Below are 25,621 nucleotides of genomic sequence, written 5' to 3' on the forward strand. Positions count from 1 at the left end.
GGAAGAGCATAAACAATTTTGCCACTTGAGACCCCCCCTTTAAAGTAAAGAACTCTGGATGCTAAGTTACAAATCAGCACTTGTATCTCTCTTCTGCTCTGTTTGTTATCATAGGGAACACCGAGTTTTCTATTCCTGTGTCATATCAGACAGAACCAATAACAGAAAAGGGACCAAGAGACTGAACTGCAATTTAGATTTCAACCACTGGATCTCAACATCCTACCCTTACTTTCAAAAATTAGGGGCCTTAGTTTGAGGTTCACCTGCTTATGTCAGTTTTGAATAGGACACGGCTTCAGGATCCCAGAAACACTGATTTAGACTTCTACATAAAAACTATTAAGCACTTTCAGAAACTTTCTGGCCAAAATTTTTAGAAGGAAATCACTCAAGGCCAGATTTTCAAAATGACTCAGATCCCATGTAGGCAACAAAATAAGTGACCAGATTTTCAGACAAACTGAGTAGGTTAGGCACTGAGTAGGTTGGATGCCCATTGATGTTCTAATGACAGCTGCTGGGTGCTGATCACTTTTAAAAACCTGGCCCTTATTTAAGTGGCTAAATGGAACCTGAGCTCTTTGGGAAATCAGCCCTACATGTGGGTGTTGAGCACTTGGAAATTTGGCCTTGAACTTGTTTCAAAATCTGTCTTTACATTGCCAAACCCCTTGTTTCAAGAAGTTACTGACTGAGTCACCTAATTACTATTAGTATAATACCCACACTTGATAGGCTTAGCAAGGCACTCTGAATTTTAGTCACTTTAGAAGTGTTTTCATTTTTTGCCTTGTAATATATTTGGCTCTCAAACCTCAAAATCGCAGTACAAACATTAACTAATTAATCCTCACATCACCCTTGAAGTAGATAAGTATCATCCCAATTATATAGTGAGGGAAACTAAAGCAGAGAGAGACAGACTACATGACTTGCCCAAGGCTACCCAGCATGACAGTGGCAGAGCCAAGGTTAGAAGTTTTCCAATTCCCAGTCCTATGCTTAGCTCAGAATGATCACTGCCAAAAGAAGCTGACAGCTGAAATTGCACACCGTTAAAGCAGAATAGATATGATTACAATTCCACTGAGGAAACTAAACTGGTGCCAAAATTCCTCTCTCCTGGAGTGCCGATCTGCCCAGAGATGCCAGAGAATACTCAGTATTTAGGATTACTACTTCTAAAATGTTAGTATTGGTAGAAAGCAACAGAGAGTCCTGTGGCACCTTTAAGACTAACAGATGTATTGGAGCATAAGCTTTTGTGGGTGAATGCCCACTTCGTCGGATGCATGTCCGACAAAGTGGGCATTCACCCACGAAAGCTTATGCTCCAATACATCTGTTAGTCTTAAAGGTGCCACACGACTCTCTGTTGCTTTTTACAGATCCAGACTAACACGGCTACCCCTCTGATACTTGACAGTATTGGTAGAGCAACTTTACATTTTCTGAGCCACATGCCCACTTCTGTAGCAATGTGTGTGGAAAAACAGGAGTGGCATGAAAAGATCTGCTGCACAAAATGAGAGAACCTTGCTCAACAACATGGTTCTGAGTCTGCATGCCAGGCCTAACATTACAAAGTGAATCAGGTGTGTCAATAAAGTGATAAACAGCATTGGAAAACCAACATGCGTCCCCTCTACCCCCATCACACCCTTGGTGCTATTCTGCAGTTTCCTCCAGAACTTTCACAATCTTGAGTCTGTTACCCATGCTGTCAATGGTTGTGTAATGGCATGCTGAGCTCCATCCATACTGGTATTTAGGCTACCCATCATAAGTAACTTGCTAACATTGTTTTCTGCATAAGTTACTGAAGTTTACTGGTTGGGCGGGGGCATTTGACCCCTCCCACTTGATCACAGGCCACATCCCCTTTTCCTCTATGTAAGGAAACATCGCAGATAATATGGCACATGGGGCACCTTCTTGTAATTCAATGTGGTGTCTCACCATACTTCTTAGCTACCTTTATCCAGGGCAGTGATTTTTTAGAGCTCTTTCCAACAAAAGCTATTTTCATTTCCCCTCTACCACTTGCAGATCATAGGAATATATGGATGTCTGTGTTTAGGTTCTAGTCTTGTCTAAATACAAATGATTGATATTAGTCATAGAGAATGGGGTTTCTCACTATACAAAATAGACATGATCCAAAGCCCACAGAAGTCAAGGGGACTTTTTCTATTAACTTCAATGAAATTTGGATCAGGCCCTATTAGAGTTTCTTTTCAGACACACTCTAGTATAACAATCAAGAACATAAAGACATGTGGTATGTTTGCTCTGAATTTTCTAAAGTGACCCGCAGCTGAGTATTCAGTAGTGCACACTGAATGCATATGCACCTAGATTTTTGAATGCTCAATTTGAGACAGCTTATGCCTGATTTTCAAGACCTGCAGCTTCCACTGTAGATTTATTAACATCTTTGCAAATCAGGCAAAAGATGTCTCAACTTGGGCTCCAAAAAAACAAACAAACAAAAAAGGACGAAAAAAACCAACCCATGTGGACATGAAAATGTGAGACATACTGTATTATCAGCCGCCTTAAAAACATTTATTACACTCAGACAGTGGGCTTCTAAGGATGATTTTATAATGAATATGGAGTGTATATTTCCCTATTGATCTGCTTACTGATATATAAAATGTTAGCACTGATAATCACTTGTTATTCTGGAAAATCTCTGAATTATTTAATCAGTAGAAAACTTTAGAAATAACTGCCTTGTGTTTTATAAACCCGAAGCAAATTTATAAAAGGAATTTAAACTGTAATATATTGCTGCAAGGATAATTATTAAGGGAAAACACAGCTGACATTTTCTGATTTATGCACACAATCAGAGATGGAGTCCAAGGACTGTGACATAATTATCTTCATGCTAACAATTTTTGTAAATCTCTTGACAGAATTTTAGCTAATTTTAAAATGCCTTCTGAAGATTAGCACTTAAAATTGTTGGGGAAAATAGCACAATTTATTAGCAAGGGTATAATTGTAAACCTTCCAAATACTCATTGTGAATATCATTTAGACAGTAACTCCTGCTTTAGCAGCTGGTATATAAGACTCCAGTTTATGGAATCTTGAAACAACAGAGAGTGGAATCTAATTAAACAGGATTACATGCCAAACAAAAATTATTAAAAACAGACTAATAGACAATTGTTATGAATTTAGACATCTATGCCAACTTCTTTCAATATGAACTTATGTAACTGTTAAAGCAAAAGCTTTGTTCCTATAAAACCTAGACACTCTTAGCTTACTTTTTTTTTTTCTTTTTTTTTTTTTTGGACTTGGAACAGATTGCCTTTCTACACTGAAACACCACAAAAAGCTAAATGGTGCCATTGATCTCCTTTCACAGATTAAGCACCCATCTGCTATTGGATAAAATGATTAAAACATACATTTTTCATTTATTGTAGTGTTGCTGCTATGATTCATTACAATTATACAGTTGTTATATTCGTATATAGGAAAACCCCTAGAAACTTTGCTATAGTAACATAAATTAGATCACATAGATGCCATTTGCTAAAGGGTAACCTAGCATCCATGTGATTCATCCATGGAATATGCTCTTTTTTAAAAAAATGTGTTTGATACATATTGTAAAACTGTACGTTCTGCATAATAAAGATCTACTAAATTCCTCCCTATTTGCTATGACTCCTTCTGGTATGTTCTCAAGGGGTTCTTATTCCAAAACAGGGAGTAGAGGCAGCTTAAAACGATACATGACCAGCTGTTCGCTAAGAAAAGAAATCTAATTTTTATTTTTTTAAATGTACATATTCCTATTATCTTGAGAAAGACTATCTTGAGCCCTAGGGTGTTTATATAACATTTGACACTACATCATTCATAATTTATGAACATTTGTTATAAAGCAATCTTTACATTACTTTATACATTCACTCTGGCCAAAAGGTTCTTTAAATGATTTTGAACATTCTACAAGAGCCATCTATATAAAACTATGTTTATCAATACCTCAACAATAGCAGATACTCTTCCAATAGTAAAGGGGCCTTAAGTTTTGTAATCAATAAAAGTCAATACAAGAAAATGTGTTAACTAGGATCCTGGGTGGTAATCAATGCCTCATTAGCCTAATAGCATTAGTTTGTTCACTCAGTATTCCAGAAAAATATTTTCTTTGATGTACTGTGGCATTGTATATATATGAAAATGCGCCATATAACTCACCCTTAATGTCTTCCACATAAATATGTGGTCCCTGAAAGTGGATGGTTTAGCGTAAGAGTGGTACTGATATGAGAATGCTTTACTGAGAAAGCTGTTTTGGAACTCTACAGAAATTTTAGAAATGTTTTTAATAATATGTTAACTGTCATCAGTGCTACCAATGTAACTGGAAATTTCTAACTGGTGGAAAAGCACTTCAGATTTTACTTTCTCAATTAAAAAAAAAAGAATACCTTAAACCTAAAAGGCAAGTAATTAAATCACAAGGTAAATCAATTACAAATTTAAAAAAAATAAAGCACCACACTATAATTTACAGTGTAACTAAAGCTGCAAAAACCCTTCCAATTTCAGTTGAGACAGCATTCTGCTAACTTTTCTGTGAGTGTAGTCCATGTGCAAATTTCAAATGGTAAATTCATAAAACTGTTCACATTCACACAAATGCAGAGTATTGTGCTTCCATTCAAACTGTTGCCAGGGCAAATGCAGACACCATGTGCTTCAGCTGGGGAACAACATATCTGATAATATTGATACAGTGAAGAGGAGAAAGACATGTCTGAAAGAAGCATTGGAACAAAGCACACAGCATAACAAACACAGAGTAGTAAACCAAAGAACCCAAGAGGGAAGAACAAAAACCTGTAGAAAATGAAGCAAGACAGCAAAGCCATTGCTGAAAACAATATCCAGCAAAAGAAGCAGACAAGACAAGAGATGCCACTAAATAGAATGCCTACTGGCCTGCAGCCTCTGAGGTGGAGAAGCTTTGTCTGAGCAAACAGGGGAAAGAAAACCCGTTAGCCCCCCTCAAGGACTGAATCCCCCTGATTTTCCTCCTTTCCTCGTGGCATTCAACTTCTTTCTGGGCTTGGGGAGGGGAGTCCTTGGACAGTTCACCAGATAGAAGGATGCAGCATTAGTACAATATCTCCTGTGCTAGTGAAGAGAAGTTTTAATCCCTTTCCCCTGTCCAAGGTGCCAATTTACAACTGGGAACAAAAGCTCAACCTTCCTTCTTTGGGGATTAAAATACAACCAGATTTTTAGGCCTTGCTGTGAGCATTTTACAAGTCATTGACTTTTGCTAATCAATGCTTTTATTCTAGAATGTTATCCTCACTGTAAGATTGGCCTGGGCATGGAGAGGGTTTTCCCTCCCTCTCAGCAGCCAGAGACCCAGTGGGTAGGTTAGGTTGTAAAATGCATAATGTTGCAATTTGGCAGGTGCCCAGTTGAATTAATTATTCAGCAACGGTCCAGTTCTCAGATGAACCAGAATCAGAAGTGAATTAGGAGGCGGCATCTCCTAAACAAGGTGGTGAATGAGGTTGGGGCTCTCAAATGTCTGCTGCAGCAGGGTGGCCAAACCCTTTTCCCCATACTCCCCAAACTCTCAAATGAGGGGAGGACAGTGGGTCCCAGCAACGGTGCTAGAACCAGTTTAAAGCTTTATAAGGGGTAGGGTTGAGAACAGCCCTCTCCCAGATGGTACAAATTACTGGTGGAAGATTTACCCCCACCAGATGAGTTTTTGCCAGATAGTTTACCAGATCTATTAAGTTAATGTTGTTGCCTAGTTAAACCATTTTCCTGATGTCTTGTCTTTCTTCCTGTGGTGTCTGGGACAGTAACATGCAGGTCACCAAGCACAGTGGAAGCAATGCAGCTGGGGAGCACTTCTGATGATGCCATACCCTTAGGGGATATTATCCTCAACAGAACGGACAGTTACACGCTTCAACCAAGAGCAAGAGCAAGATCTCCCTCCAAGAAGTCCCTTGATTTATTAAATCCTCCATACAAAACATCCAAGCACCCGTTAGGTACTGAAAGACTCAGAACTCTAGGAGTTTAACTCCACTCATTTGAGTGCAATCTCCTAACCACTGCATGTGAATGAAAGATCCCACCGTTGTTGATGTGCAGCCAAAGCTTTATTTAATGTGACTGCACAGACTCACTGTGGAAATCAAAGATTAAATAGAATTATTTTACAGCACCCACCCACTCAAGTGCAGGAGAAGAAAAGCAAACTCACACTGTGTAACATAAAATATCACCCTGTATAAACTCAGCTATAATTTGTGCACCTAACAGCTAACTCACTTGTATACTCTCCCGTAATCATCCCTTGGAAACAAACAAATGACTGCAAATGAATGAATTACTGCACAAAAACAAATGAGGGGGTCCAATTTGGAAAAGGGTCTGGAAGGGAAGTTAATAGAGGGCCAACAATCGTTGGTCTACACACACATGTGAAAGGGCAACAACAAAGCTTTAGAGGGCTTTTGAAAAGCGAGGAGGGATGAAATTAGATAGAGTTTATTCAGATGCTAGGTCCACACCACAGAACTCAACACAACAAAAGCAAGATCACCCGCTGACTTCAGGTACATCAATGGAATCCTTAAATAGTGGGTGAGCCCAAATACTTGTCAGAACACAGTTCAAGGAGGAAGCTCTGACCAACACTCTTAAGGTCTTTAAAACACAGAAGTGCTAATTTAAAGTCAATCTGCCCCTTCGTAACAAGCCAATGCAACGAACACATGACTGGAATATTATGACTGTGATAGTTCAAATCAGCAAGTGGTCAGGGTGCTGCATACGATGAAGCAAGCCTACCGAGACAACTATAGAGGCAGAATTACAATAGGCTGCTTTAAAGAGGGGCCTCCAAGGACAGCAGCTGGAGTTGAGTTGAGAACAGCTTGGAAAACAGGTGAAAACGCAGAGGGACAGGCCCTCTGCACAGATGGTTTTGTAGGATCCATGAATTCTGAGTTCTGAATACCCTTCCCATTGTGCAGGAGGGGAGAGCAAATCTTGCCTCCCCTTTACCCCAATGGAACAATTAAGGGAGAACTCTGCAAGAACTGCTCCCCTCCCTGGAATATATGATGCAGTAACTGGTAAAGAAGGCAGGGTGCCCCTCCTGTGGGAACAGGGCACTACACACTTCAGTCCGATACTCAAAGAAAATTCAGATATCTGGAAGATTCTGCTTGTACAAATGAAAACAATCAATCATGTGAGGCAACATATGAAATTATAATACTAAGGCACTTCCCACTAACTGGGTGAAGGGCAGAGAAAGCAGACTGTGGATTGACTTCTATCCTGGACTACTACACAAGCTGAGTGCAGTCTTGTGGCACAACAGAAAACTTAGAGAGCAATGCAACAAATTTCCCCCTGTGATATTTGAAGTTCCTTACTGTAGTAGAAAGAGAGAGCCTGAGGGTACGTCTACAGTACGAAATTAATTCGAACTTATTCTATTCGAAATTTCGGAAGCAATTTTATACATTCGGTGTTGTGTGTCCCCACTAAAGTGCATGAATTCGGCGGAGTGCGTCCACAGTACCAAGGCTAGCATCGAATGTCGGAGCAGTGCATTGTGGGAAGCTATCGCACAGTTCCCGCAGTCCCCGCCACCCATTGGAATTGTGGGTTAAGCTCCCAGTGCATGATGGGGCAAAAACATTCTCGCGGGTGTTTCTCGGTGTGTGCCATCACTCGCTCCTCCCTCCGTGAAAGCTACGGCAGACGCCATACTGCCAGCAGACGGTGCAGTACGGTGCACTGCCTGTCTCCTGGTACTATGAATCCACCTCGCATGTCCTCTCATCTTTCTATCTACTCTTTTATCTAACCGTTTCCCGCCTTTTTTCGGCTACCGTGAACCGAGCAGCACAGCTTCCGCCATAAACTCTGCTCTCCCGCTCTTGCACCGCTAGCTAATTTTCCATGTTGTCTGTCCTGGGCTCCCGTGGAAGCTACAGAAGGCAACAATTCCCCGCTGTTTTTCGGTCATCGTGAACTGAGCTGCATAGCTTCCGCCGCAAACTCTGCTCAAGCTTCCCCCGCAAACTTTGCTCTCCCGCTCTTGCAGCTCTAGCGAGCTTCCCGACCCTGTGAAAGCTACAGAAGACAACCATTTACCGCCTTTTATCGGCCATCTTGAACAGAACACCTCTCCTACGTTTCGAGCCCTTTTTCCAGGATTACCTTTGCAGGTGCCATAGCGCGGCAATCATGGAGCCCGCTCAGATCTCCGCTGCAGTTTTGACTACTGTAAATATCTTGCACATTATCCAGCAGTATGTGCAGTACCTGCAAAACCGGGCGAGGAAGTGACGACAGTGCGATTACTATACTGATGAGGACATTGACATAGATGTTCCTAGAAGCACGGCATGTGGCGATTGGGAGATCATGGTGGCATTGGGCCAGGTTCATGCCATGGAACGCCGATTCTGGACCTGGGAAACAAGCACAGATTGGTGGGACCGCATAGTTTTGCAGGTCTGGGATGATTCCCAGTGGCTGCAAAACTTTCATATGCATAGGGCCACTTTCATGGAACTTTGTGACTTGCTGTCCCCTGCCCTGAAGCGCAAAGACACCAAAATGAGAGCAGTCCTCACAGTTGAGAAGCGAATGGCCATAGCACTGTGGAAGCTTGCAACGTCAGTCGGGAATCAGCTTGGAGTAGGCAAATCTACTGATGGGGCTGCTGTGCTGCAAGTAGCCAATGCAATCATTGACCAGCTGCTATCAAGGGTAGTGACTTTGGGAAATGTGCAGACCATTGTGGATGGCTTTAATGCACTGGGGTTCCCTAACTGCGGCGGGGCGATAGACGGAACGCATATCCCTGTCTTGGCCCTGGCACACCGGGGTGGCCAGTACATAAACCGCAAGAGGTACTTTTCCATGGTGCTGCAAGCACTGGTGGATCACAAGGGACGTTTCACCGACATCAACGTGGGATGGCCGGGAAAGGTGCATGACGCTCACATCTTCAGGAACTCTGGTCTATTTGAACAGCTGCAGGAAGGGACTTTCTTCCCAGACCAGAAAATTACTGTTGGGGATGTTGAAATGCCTATAGTTATCCTCGGGGACCCAGCCTACCCCTTAATGCCATGGCTCATGAAGCCGTACACAGGCACCCTGGACAGTAGTAAGGAGCAGTTCAACTATAGGCTGAGCAAGTGCAGAATGGTGGTAGAATGTGCTTTTGGACATTTGAAAGCGCACTGGTGCAGTTTACTGACTCGGTTAGATCTCAGCACAATCAATATTCCAATTGTAATTGCTGCTTGTTGTGTGCTCCACAATATCTGTGAGAGTGAAGGGGAGACGTTTATGGCGGGGTGGGAGGTTGAGGCAACTCGCCTGGCGGCCAATTTCGCACAGCCAGACGACAGGGCAATTAAGAGCGCAGCAGGGCGTGCTGTGCATCAGAGAAGCTTTGAAAGCCAGTTTCACGACTGGCCAGGGTATGGTGTGACAGTTGTGTTTGTTTCTCTTGAAGTTATCCACCTCCTATATATATGAAAGGAAATAAAGTCAAAATTGTTTGAAATCTGTTCTTTATTATCTGTTGCACAACACATTGAGAGAAATCAGAAGGTAGACCGGGGGAGGAGGGGTATTAGGTTAGGGAAGGAGGAGGGAAGGACAAATCCAGAAACCAAATCAAAAGTTTGCATATGCCAGCTTTCTGCTGCTTGGGCGATCCTCTGGGGTTGAGTGTGTGGGTCCCCATGCCCCCCCCCCCCGTGTTCTGGGCGTCTGGGTGAGGAGGCTATGGAACTTGGGGAGGAGGGAGGGTGGTTATACAGGGGCTGCAGCAGCAGTCTGTGGTCTTGCTGCCTTTCCCTCATTAGATCCACCATACAGTGGAGCATGTCAGTTTGCTCCCCCATGAGCTTGACCATAGCGTCCTGCCTGCTCTCATCGCGCGTCCCTCCTCTCTTCGAGTTCCTGTAATGCTTTACGGGACTCTGCAATTGTTTTCCTCCACGAATTCAGCTGGGCCCTAGCAGTGCGGGAGGACTGCATGAGCTCGGCGAACATGTCAACCTGAGTTCATTTTTTCCACCTTCTAATCTGGACCAGTCTCTGGGATGGAGTAGATAGGGGCTGCATTGAAACATTTGCACCTGCAGGAGAAGAAAAAGGGAGGGTAGTATTTTAAAAGATACATTTCAGAGAACAAAGGGGACATTTTGGTGTGAGTAAGCCATCACACACGGCCGGGCAATAGAATTCAGGCAGGCAGCCTAGGGGCACACGGGGTTTCTGCTTCTTCTACATTCATTTCAACACACACACACACCCTGCACCCATCACGTGGCTCCGATGAGGCTCTGAGCAGGGATGAGCCCTTTAAACTAAACACGAAAAGCCCAGCTCTCACTCACCAGAAGTACCTTCTCCAGGGTCATGGTCTGGGAGCCCGCCTTGGGAGTGGAGGGAGGCTATTGGCTCCAGCGTTAAGAATAGTTCCTGGCTAGGGGAGAAAACGGATTCCCCACTTGCCGCCTGTGCACTGTCCTCCTCCTCCTCCTCTTCGTCCTCCAATGACTCTTCCTCCTCGCTCCATGCAACTTCCCCCCTTGCAGGTGTCCATGGACAGTGGTGGGGTAGTGGTGGCATCACCCCCCATAATTGCATGCAGCTCACGGTAGAAGCATTCTGGGATAGCTCCCGGAGGCCAATAACGTTGAATTGCGTCCACAATACCTTTAACCTGGGATTGCGATCTCGATTTAAGCGATTCTCCACTTTCCGAGGTGGAGTACAGAAATCAGATTAAAGAGCCCTTTAAATCGAAAAAACTGGTTTGGTCGTGTGGACGGGATCATTTTTTTTTTCAGATTAACTTGGCTAATTCTGAAATAACAGACTAGTGTAGACCAAGCCTCAGATATGAGGCCTGGTGTAAGGCCTTAGGCCTGAACTAAAGTCAGGCCATGTTGATATAAAGCAAAGTTATCAAGAGTCAAGCTATGGGTAAAAGTCAGGCCCTTTTACAAAACATACCTACTTGCAAGTTCACAGAATTTGGAAAGAAGAGGGCTGGTGCTGTACAAACACAAGCACTCCTAGGGACTAAGTATTCACATAAACCCATTCCAGAAGAGTAGTGCCAGAAGACCCCAATACAGAGTTATGGTGTAAACGCACTCCTCAAAGATGATACAAAGACACACTGACCCCTCTTAAAGATAAGGTCAGAATGACAGGGTGATGAATAGAGAGGTTTTGATCAAACCAACAGGTAGAAGGTAAAGGGTGGTAACTAACCATGTCATAGGAGCAATACGTAACTTGTTTTTAATCAGTGTATAAAAGAGGGGCTTCAGAGGAGGTGTCTTTGTCCAGCTGGGGGGAATGGAAAGTCCCGCCATTCACTAAGCTGAGTCCATTGCAATGGACATACATGTCTTAGTATCCTCAGAGTCTGCCAGGGTGCTATTACCATGCTTCATTGACAATAAACCTGACAGAATGCCTTCGCTACAGAAACTGAGTTGGTGGTCTTTGGGGCAGTATGATTGGAGCCTCCTGTACGGGCTATCTGGCCAGAGCCACTGCAGCACATAGAGAGAACACACATGCCGCCAACAACTAATGACACTTACCACAGGTCAGGACAAATATAAAATAAAAATAAGACTGTTCTCAAAGGAATTACTTAAAAGTAATAAGTGAACTTGGAAACTGCCTGCCAGAGTCAAAGGCACAAGCACTATGACTATGAGAAAATATTTTTCTACAGATTTTTCCAGTGCAACTGAAATGCAGCTTCTCTGCCCCCAAAATCAGATGAAGTCAGCTTTTGCTCAATGACAGTGACCCTCTATCACACAGGATAGACTCAAACAGACAGAAAAACAAAACTACCATGCAATTTGCCCCTACTGGCTGTAAGAGTAACTTGGACCAACTGAAAAAGACTGTAGTCAATGAAGGCCACTCCCTATGTGAGGATGCTGTAGGCTCTGGTAAACTACCACTTGCATTTTATACCAGATTTTGCCACCAGTGCCATTCCTCCCAGGAAACTGAAGGAGGAAGATTGTGACTGTCAGTGCTCTGAAGCATGTGAAAAAGCTATAGGCTCCATAAACAGACATCAGCAAAATGCTACCCAGCTCTCATATTTTGATTCATATTATAGAATCATAGAAATAAGGTCCCTTCTGGCTCTACAAGTGCCCGCAGTACTGAAGGCAGGACCAAGTAAAGCTAGACCATCCCTGACAGGTGTTTGTCCAACCTCCAATGATGGGGATTCCACAACCTCCCTTGGAAGCCTATTCCAGAGCTTAAATGTCCTTATAGTTAGAAAGTTTTTCCTAATATCTAACCTAAATCTCCCTTGCTGAAGATTAATCCCATTACTTCTTATCCTACCTTCAGTGGACATGGAGAACAACTGACCACCATCCTCTTTATAACAGACCTTAACACATATAAGAAGACTTACCAGGTTCCCCCACTCCGTCTGCATTTCTCAAAACTAAACATGCCCAGATTTTTTAATCTTTCCTCATATGTTGGATTTTCTAAACCTATCATCATTTTTGTTGCTCTCCTCTGGACTCTCTCCAATTTATCCACATCTTTCATAAAGTGTGGTGCCCAGAACTGGACACACTACTCCAGTGCAGAGGCCTCACCAGTGCCAACTAGAGCAGGATAATTACCTCCCAGGTCTCATATACGACACTCCTGTTAATACACTAATGATATTAGCCTTTTTTGGCAAATGTGTCTCATTGCTGACTCATTCAATTTGTGATCCACTATAATCCTCAGATCTTTCTGAGCTATACCACTACGTAGCCAGTTATTCCCTCTTTTGTAGTTGAGCATTTGCACCTGTCTTTGTTGAATTTCTTCTTGTTGATTTTAGACCAGTTCTCTCATTTTTCAAGGTTATTTTGAATTTTAATCCTGTCCTCCAAAGGGCCTGCAACTTTTCCCAGTTTGGTGTCATCTGCAAATTTTATAAGCAAACTCTCCATTCTATTATCCACGTTATTAATGAAAATATCGAATAGTACCTGATCAGGACAGACCCCTGCGCGACACAACTAAATATGCTCACTCAGTTTATCAGCAAACCACTGATAACTATTTTTAAAGTACAGTATTTCAACCAACTGTGTACTCCCTAATAGTTATTTCATCTAGACCACATTTCCCTAGTTTGCTTATGAGAACGTCATGTGGGACTGTGTCAAAAGCCTTATTAAAATCAAGATATATCATGTCTACTGCTTCCTCCTTACCCACTAAGTCAGTAACCTCATCCAAAAAGGAAATTAGGTTAGCCTGGCATGATGTGTTCTCAACAAATCCATGCTGGCTATTCCTTATAATCCTATCATTCTCAAGGTGCTTACAAATTGATTTTTTAAATAATTTGTTCCAGTATTTTTCCACATTTGAACTGATGTAATTTTGGATTACAAACTACTGTACTATCTGGGAAGAGAATCCAGCAGATTGCATCTCCCACGATCTACTCAAATAGACAGACTTAAAAATAAATATGACAAGATCACCATACAAATAATATAATTTATTTCTGTGTACTGCACCTCTCATACTTGAGGAAGATGAAAAAGACATTTACATTAGAACCCATACTTTTTGCTGTAATGAAGTGTTTACATATTACTGAATGACAGAAGACTTCAGTGTCTCATTCAATAACACCAGATGAGACAGAAGAGTGTCACAGATGTAAAACGCAAATGGTGTTTTTCAGTGTCACCATGCCTCAATCCTTTTATGTAGTTTAGGCTTTCCCTGTGCTCACTCTGACATCAGCCAGAAACATTACAACATATGTTGGAGTGAGTCCACAATTCACATACTTTGGATAAGAATCTAGACTCCTATTTCCCCTTCCATGAGATGAGGAAACAGTCCCTTTGGGATTTTCAAAGCATTCTAGGGGATTTAGATAGCTCTTCCATTAATTTCTCTCCAAAACAGCTAGTCTAGGAACAAGTTGCTGCTATTTTTGCAGAAGCACCTTGAAAATAAACTGCACATATCAATATAAGAGGACTATAGCTATATACGTTCTTATACCATGTTCGTAGTATCTGAGATCTTGTTGTAGCACACCACAGCAAATGTCAGTAAATTAAGAACCTCATTGTCCCTATGGTATCAGGAAAAGACCAGAAAGAACATGAAATTAGAATGCAGCTACAAGAAAAAATAAAAAAAGCTGGCAAAGGGAGAAAAGAAAATCACATGCTCAGGACAACATCCATGATATACAATATACTTTTTTCTCTTACTAAATATATTTTGCTCCTGTGTATCTTTTTTCAGAAGATCAGAGACAGGTTATTTTTATGGCTGTGCTACTTATAAAATCTTCACCATCTGATCTGTCATCTAATTATAAATAATAAAGAATGTATTTCAGACAAAATTAAATGAGAAAAAATAACATCATTTTCAATAAGCATAATGTTCTTTGTATAAGATACTATGGCTCTCTAATAAACCTTAGGATATTTCCAGCACAAATCCAGAGAAAAAGAATCTCACTTATTTCTCTTTTTTTCATGAGAAGCAAGTTAAAAATAAGAATTTTACTATGTAGCACAAAGAACAGAGAGGAAAGGTGGTGGGGCATTGGCCTGGGATGTGGGAGACCCAGGTTCAATTGCCTGCATCACCATGGACTTCCCACATGATCTTGGGCAAGTCATTTAGCCTCTTTGTGCCTCGGTTCCCCTTTTGTAAAACAGGGATAATAATGCATGGTGATAATACCTCACAATAGTCCAAAAGGAGACTTGGTATCACTGGGATAAAACGACAGTCACTAAAACGTCATGAAATGATGCTCCTCCGACCAAAATGGTCATGGGATACACACACACAGCAAAAAACAAGATTTTATATAGTGACTATCATAATCAAGGTATCCAAAGCTCTTAACACATTACATCGGGGTGGGCAAACTACGGCCCGGGGGACACATCCGGCCCTCCAGACATTTTAATCCAGTCCTCAAGCTCCAGGCAGGAAGCATGCAGCTCCCGGAAGCAGCAGCATGTCCCCCCTCCAGCTCCTAAGCAGAGGGGCAGCCAGGGGGCTCTGCACCCTGCCCCAAGTGCTGCCCCCATAGCTCCCATTGGCCAGGAACCGCATCCAATGGGATCTGTAGGGCGGCGCCTGCAGACAGGGCAGCGTGCAGAGCCCCCTTGCCATGCCTCCACGTAGGACCCAGAGGGGGGACATGTTGCTGCTTCTGGGAGCTGTTTGAGGTAAGCGCCACCCGAAGCCTGCACCTCCAACCCCTCATCCCCAGCCCCACCCCAGAGCCCTCACCCCCCATCAGAGTCCTCATCTCCCACACACACTGCAACCACCTGCCCCAGTCCGGAGCCCCCTCACGCACCCTGAACTCATTTATAGCCCCGCCCCAGAGCCTGCACCCCCAGCCAAAGCCCTCACCCCCTCCACCCCCCAATCCCCAATTTTGTGAGCATTCATGGCCCACCATACAATTTCCATACCCAGATGTGGCCTTCGGGCCAAAAAGTTTGCCCACCCCTGCGTTACATGACACTGCCAGTAATAGTAGTAGGTGAACACAGATGTGACAATGCTTTCTCCTTACACAGCCTTGAGCATTAGAAATCACCACAAAAGACCTCAGTTTAGTGTGACGGCTGATGGACAAGGACATCTAACGATGTAATACCTTGATTTTGACAATCATGATTGCTTGCTAGCTTTGTTTTCCTATTTACTGCCTTACTGGCATGGTCTCCGCTCCCACTGGTAGCATCCATGGTCTTGTCCTGAAGATCCTTCCTCTCCAACACAATCATGCTTTGGAGCCCCAGGAATGTTGCCTTCCCCATGAATGCACTGCCTTTGACACCTTTTAAAACTGCTGTATAAAAGACCAGAAGGGGGTGCTATTGAGCAATAGGAGGCACTCCAGCTACTCCCAGGGCAGTGACTCCATAGCAATTGCCAGGCAAGCAAGGAAATCTAAGGTTCATATTTTCAAAAAGAGAGGCCTGAAGTGTGGCTCCTAAATATGAATTTAGGCATCTAAATAAGTGGCCAGTGTGCTGTAGAGCAAGTCCTCCAGGAAGGGTACAGATGCCATATTGCCTGTACACTCTCCATGCAGACTTGGTTTCCTGTGACACTTTCTGCGGGGGGAACAGAAAGAAAGAAGCCCAGGACAGGGTAGCAGCAGGGTGCAGCTACAGGGAGCAGTAGGAACTTTTGTGTACCTCATTTCTGTATATAGCTTCTGTTCGTAACAAATGGTCTATCTTGAAACCAGCCTGCTAGTCAGTAAGATCTTACAGCCAGATCTTCAGAAGTGCTGAGAACCCAGCCGTTCCGATGGACCCCAAAGGGAGCCACTGGGTGCTCAGCATTTTGAAATCCAGACCAGTCTCTAATCTGTTTTTTTCTGTCAAATTTCCTGTTTAACAAAATGCTGAATGGGATGTGCCTCTGAAGTTCCAAAATAGATTTGTATGGTATCGGAATGTATTATCTGAGAAATAGGATACGATCTTGTAATGAAAGGACCCTAATGGGTATGCACAAGGATCTGACTTAAGGTCGCATATTAAATCTTAACTTGTAACATTTTCCCAAACTGAAGAGTTGAAAGATCTGATCTTGCAAACACTTACATATGTGCTTAAGTGTAAGTAGAAGAGCAGTCCCATTCTCTTCAATCGGATCATTAGTATGTTTGTAGTATCTGTGCCTAAATTTGTACCCTTAACTTAATACATTCATGTACTTTTTGTACTTAAATCCAATATTATTTAAATAGTACAATGTATATTAATGTTTAGATTTATGTCCCATTGACTTAGGTGCCCTCGTCCCATAGTCTTATGCTCCTAAATCACTCCTGTAGTTTCGAATTTTATCCTCAAATCTCTAACACTGAATAGTTCTGAACAAACCCGAAACTCTTATTCTATCCTTTTGTAGCAAACATTGGAACCATTAGCCATTCCCCAACTCCCAAAAGGTGTTACCATTGTTGCCAAGGCCTAAGCAGAGAAGGAGGAAAAAGTGGAGCAATTAGAGATAGCAATCATTCACTTAAGACAATTTCTGCTTTTTCCTCTTCAAGCCCTTTTCATCTGTAAGTTTCTAATTCCTTTTCTTATATAACAGTGTCCCCCATTTCCCTTGTGTTTACTTCATTTGTGTTTTCCATTTCAAATTTTTTTTCAGTAGTGCCCTATCTTTTCTTTTTTCATTTTATTGCTTGGGGTTTTTTCTCTTGTTCTCTTTCCCCTTGTTTGTTTTTCGTTCTCTCTTTCTCCTTTATTCTTCACTAATTATTTCATGTCTCCTGGTTCTTTCCATTTTATAAATGTGTCGTGACTTTTTAGTTAGTTAGTTATTGCATTCCTTTATTCTGCTTCTGCAGTTTTCTGCTTTCTGTGTGCTGCCTAACTATTACCCAAATGGCTCCAAGCAGGACATTCTCAAATTGAAGAATAAATAAATTAAAAGAAAAATACTATCTGTGATAGTGTTGTGTTGCCTAGCAACAGTGTGAGCCACTCCACATCTTTTCTAGAGCCCTGGTGGTAAGGATGCTTTTCAGACTTATTGCTACAAACGTATGCAAGATTTTATTCGCATTGTTTGGCTGTTCACTGACAAATGCACAGGAAGATATAAATGACAAAATGGTAAACTCTACAAAGTAAGCATCAGGAACTAGGCTTCCCTACTAGCATAATAGATCATAATAAGCTCTTTGGCGCAGGATCCCCTGGCTTGTCACATGGTCTATAAAGCACAAGGTAACCAACTTATTTAAATAAAATTAAAATATTTTTTCTTTTGCAATTCAAGCACTTATGAGTTACTAAAAAAAATCTCCACAGACAACTGGGTTTACATATAGTCAATTAAACATTCAAAATAAGCTTTCCTTTTCTTCCAAACTTTCTAAAAAGCTTTAATCTACATAAAGGCAAAAAGCACTCTCCAATTTCTATAAAATGGAAAAAAGTACAAAGCAGCTTTGTGAAGCCTTGAAAACATAATGGGATTATCAAAGAAATTGTGTTTGTTCCTAAAGCATTTGAATGAAATCCTGAGAGATGCTTATCATCTGCAATTCCCACTGATGTAATCATAGAATATCAGGGTTGGAAGGGACCTCAAGAGGTCATCTAGTCCAACCCCCTGCTCAAAGCAGGACCAATTCCCAACTAAATCATCCCAGCCAGGGCTCTGTCAAGCCGGGCCTTAAAAACCTCCAAGCAAGGAGACTCCACCACCTCCCTAGGTAACGCATTCCAGTGCTTCAACACCCTCCTAGTGAAATAGTGTTTCCTAATATTCAACCTGGACCTCCCCCACTGCAACTTGAGACCATTGCTCCTTGTTCTGTCATCTGCCACCACTGAGAACAGCTGAGCTCCATACTCTTTGGAACCCCCCTTCAGGTAGTTGAAGGCTGCTATCAAATCCCCCCTCATTCTTCTCTTCTGGAGACTAAACAATCCCAGTTCCCTCAGCCTCTCCTCCTAAGCCATGTGCTCCAGACCCCTGATCATTTTTGTTGCCCTCCGCTGGACTCTTCCCAATTTTTCCACATCCTTCTTGTAGTGTGGGGCCCAAAACTGGACACAGTATTCCAGATGAGGCCTCACCAATGTCGAATAAAGGGGGACGATAACGTTCCTCGATCTGCTGGCAATGCCCCTACTTATACAGCCCAAAATGCCGTTAGCCTTCTTGGCAACAAGAGCACATTGTTGACTCATATCCAGCTTCTCATCCACTGTGACCACTAGGTCCTTTTCTGCAGAACTGCTACCTAGCCATTCGGTCCCTAGTCTGTAGCAGTGCATGGGATTCTTCCGTCCTAAGTGCAGGACTCTGCACTTGTCCTTGTTGAACATCATCAGGTTTTTTTTGTCCCAATCCTCTAATTTGTCTAGGTCCCTCTGTATCCGATCCCTATTCTCTAGTGTATCTACCACGCCTCCTAGTTTAGTGTCATCTGCAAACTTGCTGAGAGTGCAATCCACACCATCCTCCAGATCATTAATAAAGATATTAAACAAAACCGGTCCCAGGACCGACCCTTGGGGCACTCCGCTTGAAACCGGCTGCCAACTAGACATGGAGCCATTGATCACTACCCGTTGAGCCCGACCATCTAGCCAGCTTTCTATCCACCTTACAGTCCATTCATCCAGCCCATACTTCTTTAACTTGGCGGCAAGAATACTGTGGCAGACCGTATCAAAAGCTTTGCTAAAGTCAAGGAATAACATGTCCACTGCTTTCCCCTCATCCACAGAGCCAGTTATCTTATCATAGAAGGCAATTAGGTTAGTCAGGCACGACTTCCCCTTGGTGAATCCATGCTGACTGTTCCTGATCACTTTCCTCTCCTCTAAGTGAGTCAGAATTGATTCCTTGAGGACCTGATTTTTCCAGGGACTGAGGTGAGGCTGACTGGCCTGTAGTTCCCCGGATCCTACTTCTTCCCTTTTTCAAAGATGGGCACTACATTAGCCTTTTTCCAGTCATCTGGGACCTCCCCCGATTGCCATGAGTTTTCAAAAATAATGGCTAATGGCTCTGCAATCTCATCCGCCAACTCCTTTAGCACCCTCGGATGCAGCGCATCTGGCCCCATGGACTTGTGCACGTCCAGTTTTTCTAAATAGTCCCGAACCACTTCTTTCTCCACAGAGGGCTGGTCACCTTCTCCCCATATTGTGCTGCCCAGTGCAGCAGTCTGGGAGCTGACCTTGTGCGTGAAGACAGAGGCAAAAAAAGCATTGAGTACATTAGCTTTTTCCACATCTTCAGTCACTAGGTTGCCTCCCTCATTGAGTAAGGGGCCCACACTTTCCTTGACTTTCTTCTTGTTGCTAACATACCTGAAGAAACCCTTCTTGTTACACTTAACATCTCTTGCTAGCTGCAACTCCAAGTGTGATTTGGCCTTCCTGATTTCACTCCTGCATGCCTGAGCAATATTTTTATACTCCTCCCTGGTCATTTGTCCAATCTTCCACTTCTTGTAAGCTTCTTTTTTGTGTTTAAGATCAGCAAGGATTTCACTGTTTAGCCAAGCTGGTCGCCTGCCATATTTACTATTCTTTCTACACATCGGGATGGTTTTTTCCTGCAATCGCAATAAGGATTCTTTAAAATACAGCCAGCTCTCCTGGACCCCTTTGCCCTTCATGTTATTCTCCCAGGGAATCCTGCCCATCTGTTCCCTGAGGGAGTCAAAGTCTGCTTTTCTGAAGTCCAGGGTCTGTATTCTGCTGCTCTCCTTTCTTCCTTGTGTCAGGATCCTGAACTCGACCATCTCATGGTCATTGCCTCCCAGGTTCCCATCCACTTTTGCTTCCCCTACTAATTCTTCCCTGTTTGTGAGCAGCAGGTCAAGAAAAGCTCTGCCCCTAGTTGGTTCCTCCAGCACTTGCACCAGGAAATTGTCCTCTACACTTTCCAAAAACTTCCTGGATTTTCTGTGCACCGCTGTATTGCTCTCCCAGCAGATATCAGGGTGATTAAAGTCTCCCATGAGAACCAGGGCCTGCGATCTAGCAATTTCTGCTAGTGGCCAGAAGAAAGCCTCGTCCACCTCATCCCCCTGGTCTGGTGGTCTATAGCAGACTCCAACCACGACATCACCCTTGTTGCTCACACTTCTCAACTTTATCCAGAGACTCTCAGGTTTTTCTGCAGTTTCATATCGGAGCTCTGAGCAGTCATACTCCTCTCTTACATACAACGCAACTCCCCCACCTTTTCTGCCCTGCCTGTCCTTCCTGAACAGTTTATATCCATCCATGATAGTACTCCAGTCATGTGAGTTATCCCACCAAGTCTCTGTTATTCCAATCGCATCATACAAGTAGAAGATTCAGTAAACCCCCAATTTAAAAAATAGACCAGTTTGCTTATGTTATGTTTACACTACAGCCTATGTCAGTATAATTTATGTCACTCAGGGGTGTGAATGACCCAGAGTGACATAAATTACACCAACACAAGCACTTGTGTGCGCAGCACTACATCAACAAGAGAGCTTCTCCCACCAACATAGCTTCTGCCATTCCTGGAGGTGGTGTTATTATCACCGGACGCACTGTGCCGCTGAAGCGCTGTACACGTAGACATGCCCTTAGAAAAGTTCATTGGTACCAACAGCACTTATGCAGCTCTGCAATGGACGAATATCTGATTTTAGAAGTTGATTTATCATGATCCGCTAGAGAGTTAGAAATTTATGCTTGACCTCATATTTTTCAAACAATATAAAGCATTTGATTCTAGCTCAAGAGAACAGATGCTAAACTCACATCAGACTTGCTCCCCTCTCTGGCAGCAATGATGGAATCCTTGAAGAAGACAATGGCAGCCTTTGGAATTTTCATGCTCTTTGGATGGGAATGGATGTGCCTGTAGGGCCATAGGAGGCAAATGCTTTTAAGAAATCAGGAATTAAGGAAAATAATATAACAAGGGTAAGGCCTGGCCTACACTAGAAAATTATGTCAGTTTAATTACGTCACCCAGGGTGTGAAAAATCCCCTGCACAGACAGCACTGGGTTGACAGAAGAATTCTTCCATCAATCTAGCTACTGTCGCTTGGGGAGGTGGATTACCTATGCCGATGGGACTGCCTCTGACATCGGCATAGGTAGTGTCGACACTGAAGCGCTACAACGGTGCAGCTGTGCCGCTGTAGCATTTCAAGCATAGACTAGCTATAAGAATCACTGAAAAAAAGGAGAACTATATAATTAATCTAAAGAAAACTTTTGTAAGGAACTCCTGCAGAGAGGGAAAGGTGCTCACCTATATGCACCAATCTCAAGTGCCCTGAAAATAGCATTATTGCTTTGGATATTTTTATTTGAGGGTGGGGAGTGCAGAGCTAAGTCAGCAGCAAAGGAATGTGATGTTTCTCTCACAGTGGAAGGAGAAAAGTATGTGCAACATAATCTTTAAGAGATCACTTGACAAGAGTAACATATTACTAAACGAGGAATATCTTTTACCGGACCAAATTCTGTTGGTGAAATAGACAAGATTTTGAGCTGCACTGAGCTCTTCTTCAGGTCTGGGAAACTGGGCCGGCTCCAGGCTCCAGCCAAGCAAGTTTGTGCTTGGGGCGGCAGATTCTAAGGGGCGGCATTCCGTCCAATCTGAGGGCAGCACGGCTGCCCTTTTTTATTTATTTATTTATTTATTTTTTGCTTTGCCTCCGGGTCCGGTCGCCCTGCGCCCTGGGGTTTATTTTATTTTATTTATTTATTTATTTTTGCTTTGCCTCCGGGTCCAGCCGCCTTGCACCCAGGTTTTTTGTTGTTTTTTTGCTTTGCCTCCGGGTCTGGCCGCTCTGCGCCCTGGGGTTTAGTTGGTTTTTTTTGCTTTGCCTCCGGGTCCAGCCGCCCTGCACCCAGGGTTTTGGGGGGTTTTTTGCTTTGCTTCTGGGTCCAGCTGCCCTGCGCCCAGGGTTTTGTTGGGTTTTTTTGGTTTGCCTCCGGGTCCAGCTGCCCTGCACCCTGGGTTTTTTTGTTTTTTTTTTGCTTTGCCTCTGGGTCCAGCCGCCCTGCACCCTGGGTTTTTTGTTTTTTTTCCCGCTTGGGGCATCAAAAAAGTTAGAGCCGGCCCTGCTGGGAAAGGTACTCAGGAGTGTCACAACTAAACACAAGGTGCAACAGACTGTTTAGTATAAGTCATTAACACATATTCTGCAACCATTCTAGGTGAAGTGGCTAATTAACACTGCTCCAGTCATAGGACAAAAAAGGGAGGTTAGTGGGTTACTGATTGTTGTAATAATAAAGGCACTGAATTTATGGTTTAAAACAGGGGTTCTCAGACTTTTGTACTGGTGACCCCTTTCACACAGCAAACCTCTGATAGCGACCCCCACTTATACATTAAAAACACTTTTTTATATATTTAACACCATTATAAATGCTGGAGGCAAAGCGGGGTTTGGGGTGGAGGCTGACAGCTCTTGACCCCCCCCCCCATGTAATAACCTCCTGACCCCCTGAGGGGTCCTGACCCCCAGTTTGAGAACCCCCAGTTTAAGACCACAATTTTTAATGTCTTGCAAAGCTATAAATTTAAGATCCCAAGCTCATCTTTTGAAGGGGTTGTACAGGCTTCCTTGAGGATGAGGATTGAGAAGTCAGATATGGAGTGATTGTTTCGTGAAAAGCATTTGCCCATGGGTGATAGGGTGTTTTTGTCTTTTATCATTTTTCTATATGCGTTCATTTTAGAACATAGTGATTGTCTAGTTTCACCAACATCGTTGTTTTTGGGGCATTTACTGCATTGAATGAGGCAAATCACATGCGATAGGCCTGTGTAGAACCCATGGATCTTGAAAGGCATTTTGTGGGGGAACTGATCATCATAGCACTGGAGATATGTCTGCAGATTTTGCATCTGTTATTGTTGGTGCTGCTTTGAGTTGGTGGATCATGGTTTGTGGAGAGCTTACTCCTGCTGAGTTTGGTGAGGTTGGGGGGTTGTTTGAAAGCCAGAAGAGAGGATTTCAAGAAAGATTTCTTTCAGGAATTATACACTGAAGCAGAGGTAGATGCTGCTGATAGTAGAGCACACTGGAATATTGTTTATTAGATGGCACAACACAATAAAGAAGCAACATTCAGGTTGTAAAGCCAAGCACTCAAAATTTAGGAAATGCCAGAATTAAGATTGCCTTTGCAACCATATTCTGGCCTTCTTGTGCACATGCATTATAATATAGTCTCTAATTACGTGATTACATGGCTGCATCACTAGTGCCACTACTGCTCCCGTCCCCTCCACCTGCATCTGTATCCAGACAGAGAACCTGACCATGGATGCCTCTACCCAGATCCTGGTGTGGATTTGAAAAGACTCTGTTCTGCATTTCTGACTCTCAGAAGGACAGGCCAGTGTGAAAGGTGTCTCCTGGTGGAAACTCTTAGGAAGCAGGAGAGAAAGCAGCAGGAGGAGGTGGCTATGCTGAGGAGCGTCCATGCACATGAGGAATTCATTTCGAGTATTCATATGGAGATGTCCAAGGCTGAGGAAGCTATCTAGCTAGAAAAGACTGGAGGAGGATGATATGGCTCTGTCACAGGGAGGACCCACCACAGTGATGAAGAACTGTTATGCTGCCCTGGGAAAAAGCCAGGAGGAATTGCCCCCAAAGGTGGAGAAGGAGAAGCCATTTACCCTTAAGGCTGGGAGTATCACAACCATCTCTTCCAGGTGGTGATTGGGGACTCTCTTCTGAGGAGGACAGAGGCACCCATCTGTCAGCCTGACATGGTATCCTAGGAGGTATGCTGCCTGCCAGGGGCCTGTATCCAAGACATTACAGAGGGATTGTTGAGGATTATCGGGCCCTCTGACTACTACCCCATGCTACTCATCCATGGGAGCACTAATGATTCTATGAGGTATGACCCTGAGCAGATCAGAACTTACTACAGGGCTCTGGGAGTAAGGATGAAAGCGTTGGGGGCACAGGTGGTATTCTCTTTGATCTTTCCAGTCAAGGGTAGGAGCTTAGGTGGAGACAGATGCATCCTGGAGGTGAATGCCTGGCTGTGAGGATGGTGTGCACAGGCAACCTTAATTCTATCATTTCCTAACTTTTCAGTGTTTGACTTTGTAACTTTCATAATGTTCTCTTAAGTCAGTTTGTGTGTGTGTAATTTTCTAGTCTTTTAAAAAAGCAAACTGAAAAAAATGGAAAATTCCTCATGTGGCATCACATTGCCACATGTATTATCAGCAGGATCGGAACCTTTAGATCCACCACCTCTGCTACTTAACTTAACGGAGTAACCAATAGCAATAGCAGGTGATCATCCTCTACGTTGACCAACATGAGAGAAATGGGACATTTTGCCATCAGGCATCACAGATATTTGCTGATAGCAAAGGAATGGTGAAACTTAGGAATCTTGGGTTCCATTCCAGGCTCTGAAGGAGAGCATGCTCTAGTAGACTCAGAACCTTCTGCCCCTGCAGAAGGAAGGGTTCGGGTGGCTGCCCTGATAGAAGGACAGAGAAGGACTGACCAAGAGTCTGGGTGTGGTGGAAAATGCTGAAAAGTGGTAGATGTTATGTAAGTGGCCAAGAAGTTTGACCCATTCTGCTTCATCCCTACCAAGCTGTCTCTTCCCTGCCTCCTTGTCCCACTCCCATTCTCCCCACCTAGCCAGCCCCAGTCCCCATTCCACAGACTTCTCACCTTAGCCCCAGTCTCCTTACCCCACCAGTTTCAGTTCCCACCCTCCTGGCTTCTCATCCAATATTTCCTTCTTCTCCTCCTCCTCAACCCCAGCCTCCAGTTGCCACTCCTGCCAAACTGACAACTGGGTCTTAATAGGCAATGCCACTTGCACAAGAAGCAGTCACCATTTCTTACCTCCAGCCAGTGACCACAAGCAAGCACTACTGTACACACACACTTCTGAAGAGTATTAAGACTTCAGCAGATACACTGAGGCAGCTATATGTTAGGTGTGA

General features: G+C 43.4%; 1 protein-coding gene across 15 annotated transcripts in view; it reads right to left on the bottom strand.

Annotated features, from left to right (window-relative positions):
• The window catches only part of DPYD (dihydropyrimidine dehydrogenase), a 612,292-nt gene that overhangs the window by 530,510 nt on the left and 56,161 nt on the right, over positions 1–25,621 (bottom strand). For 5 of the 15 annotated variants that reach the window (XM_065555595.1, XM_065555594.1, XM_065555597.1 and 2 more), the window contains one exon: positions 21,426–21,525. The exons of the other annotated variants lie outside the window; for them this stretch is intronic. In XM_065555595.1, the coding sequence (XP_065411667.1) occupies positions 21,426–21,525 (100 nt within the window). The remainder of the gene's footprint in view (positions 1–21,425; positions 21,526–25,621) is intronic. 15 annotated transcript variants of the gene reach the window in all.

This window comes from Chrysemys picta, chromosome 8 (assembly GCF_011386835.1).
Source record: "Chrysemys picta bellii isolate R12L10 chromosome 8, ASM1138683v2, whole genome shotgun sequence".
Taxonomy (NCBI): domain Eukaryota; kingdom Metazoa; phylum Chordata; order Testudines; family Emydidae; genus Chrysemys; species Chrysemys picta.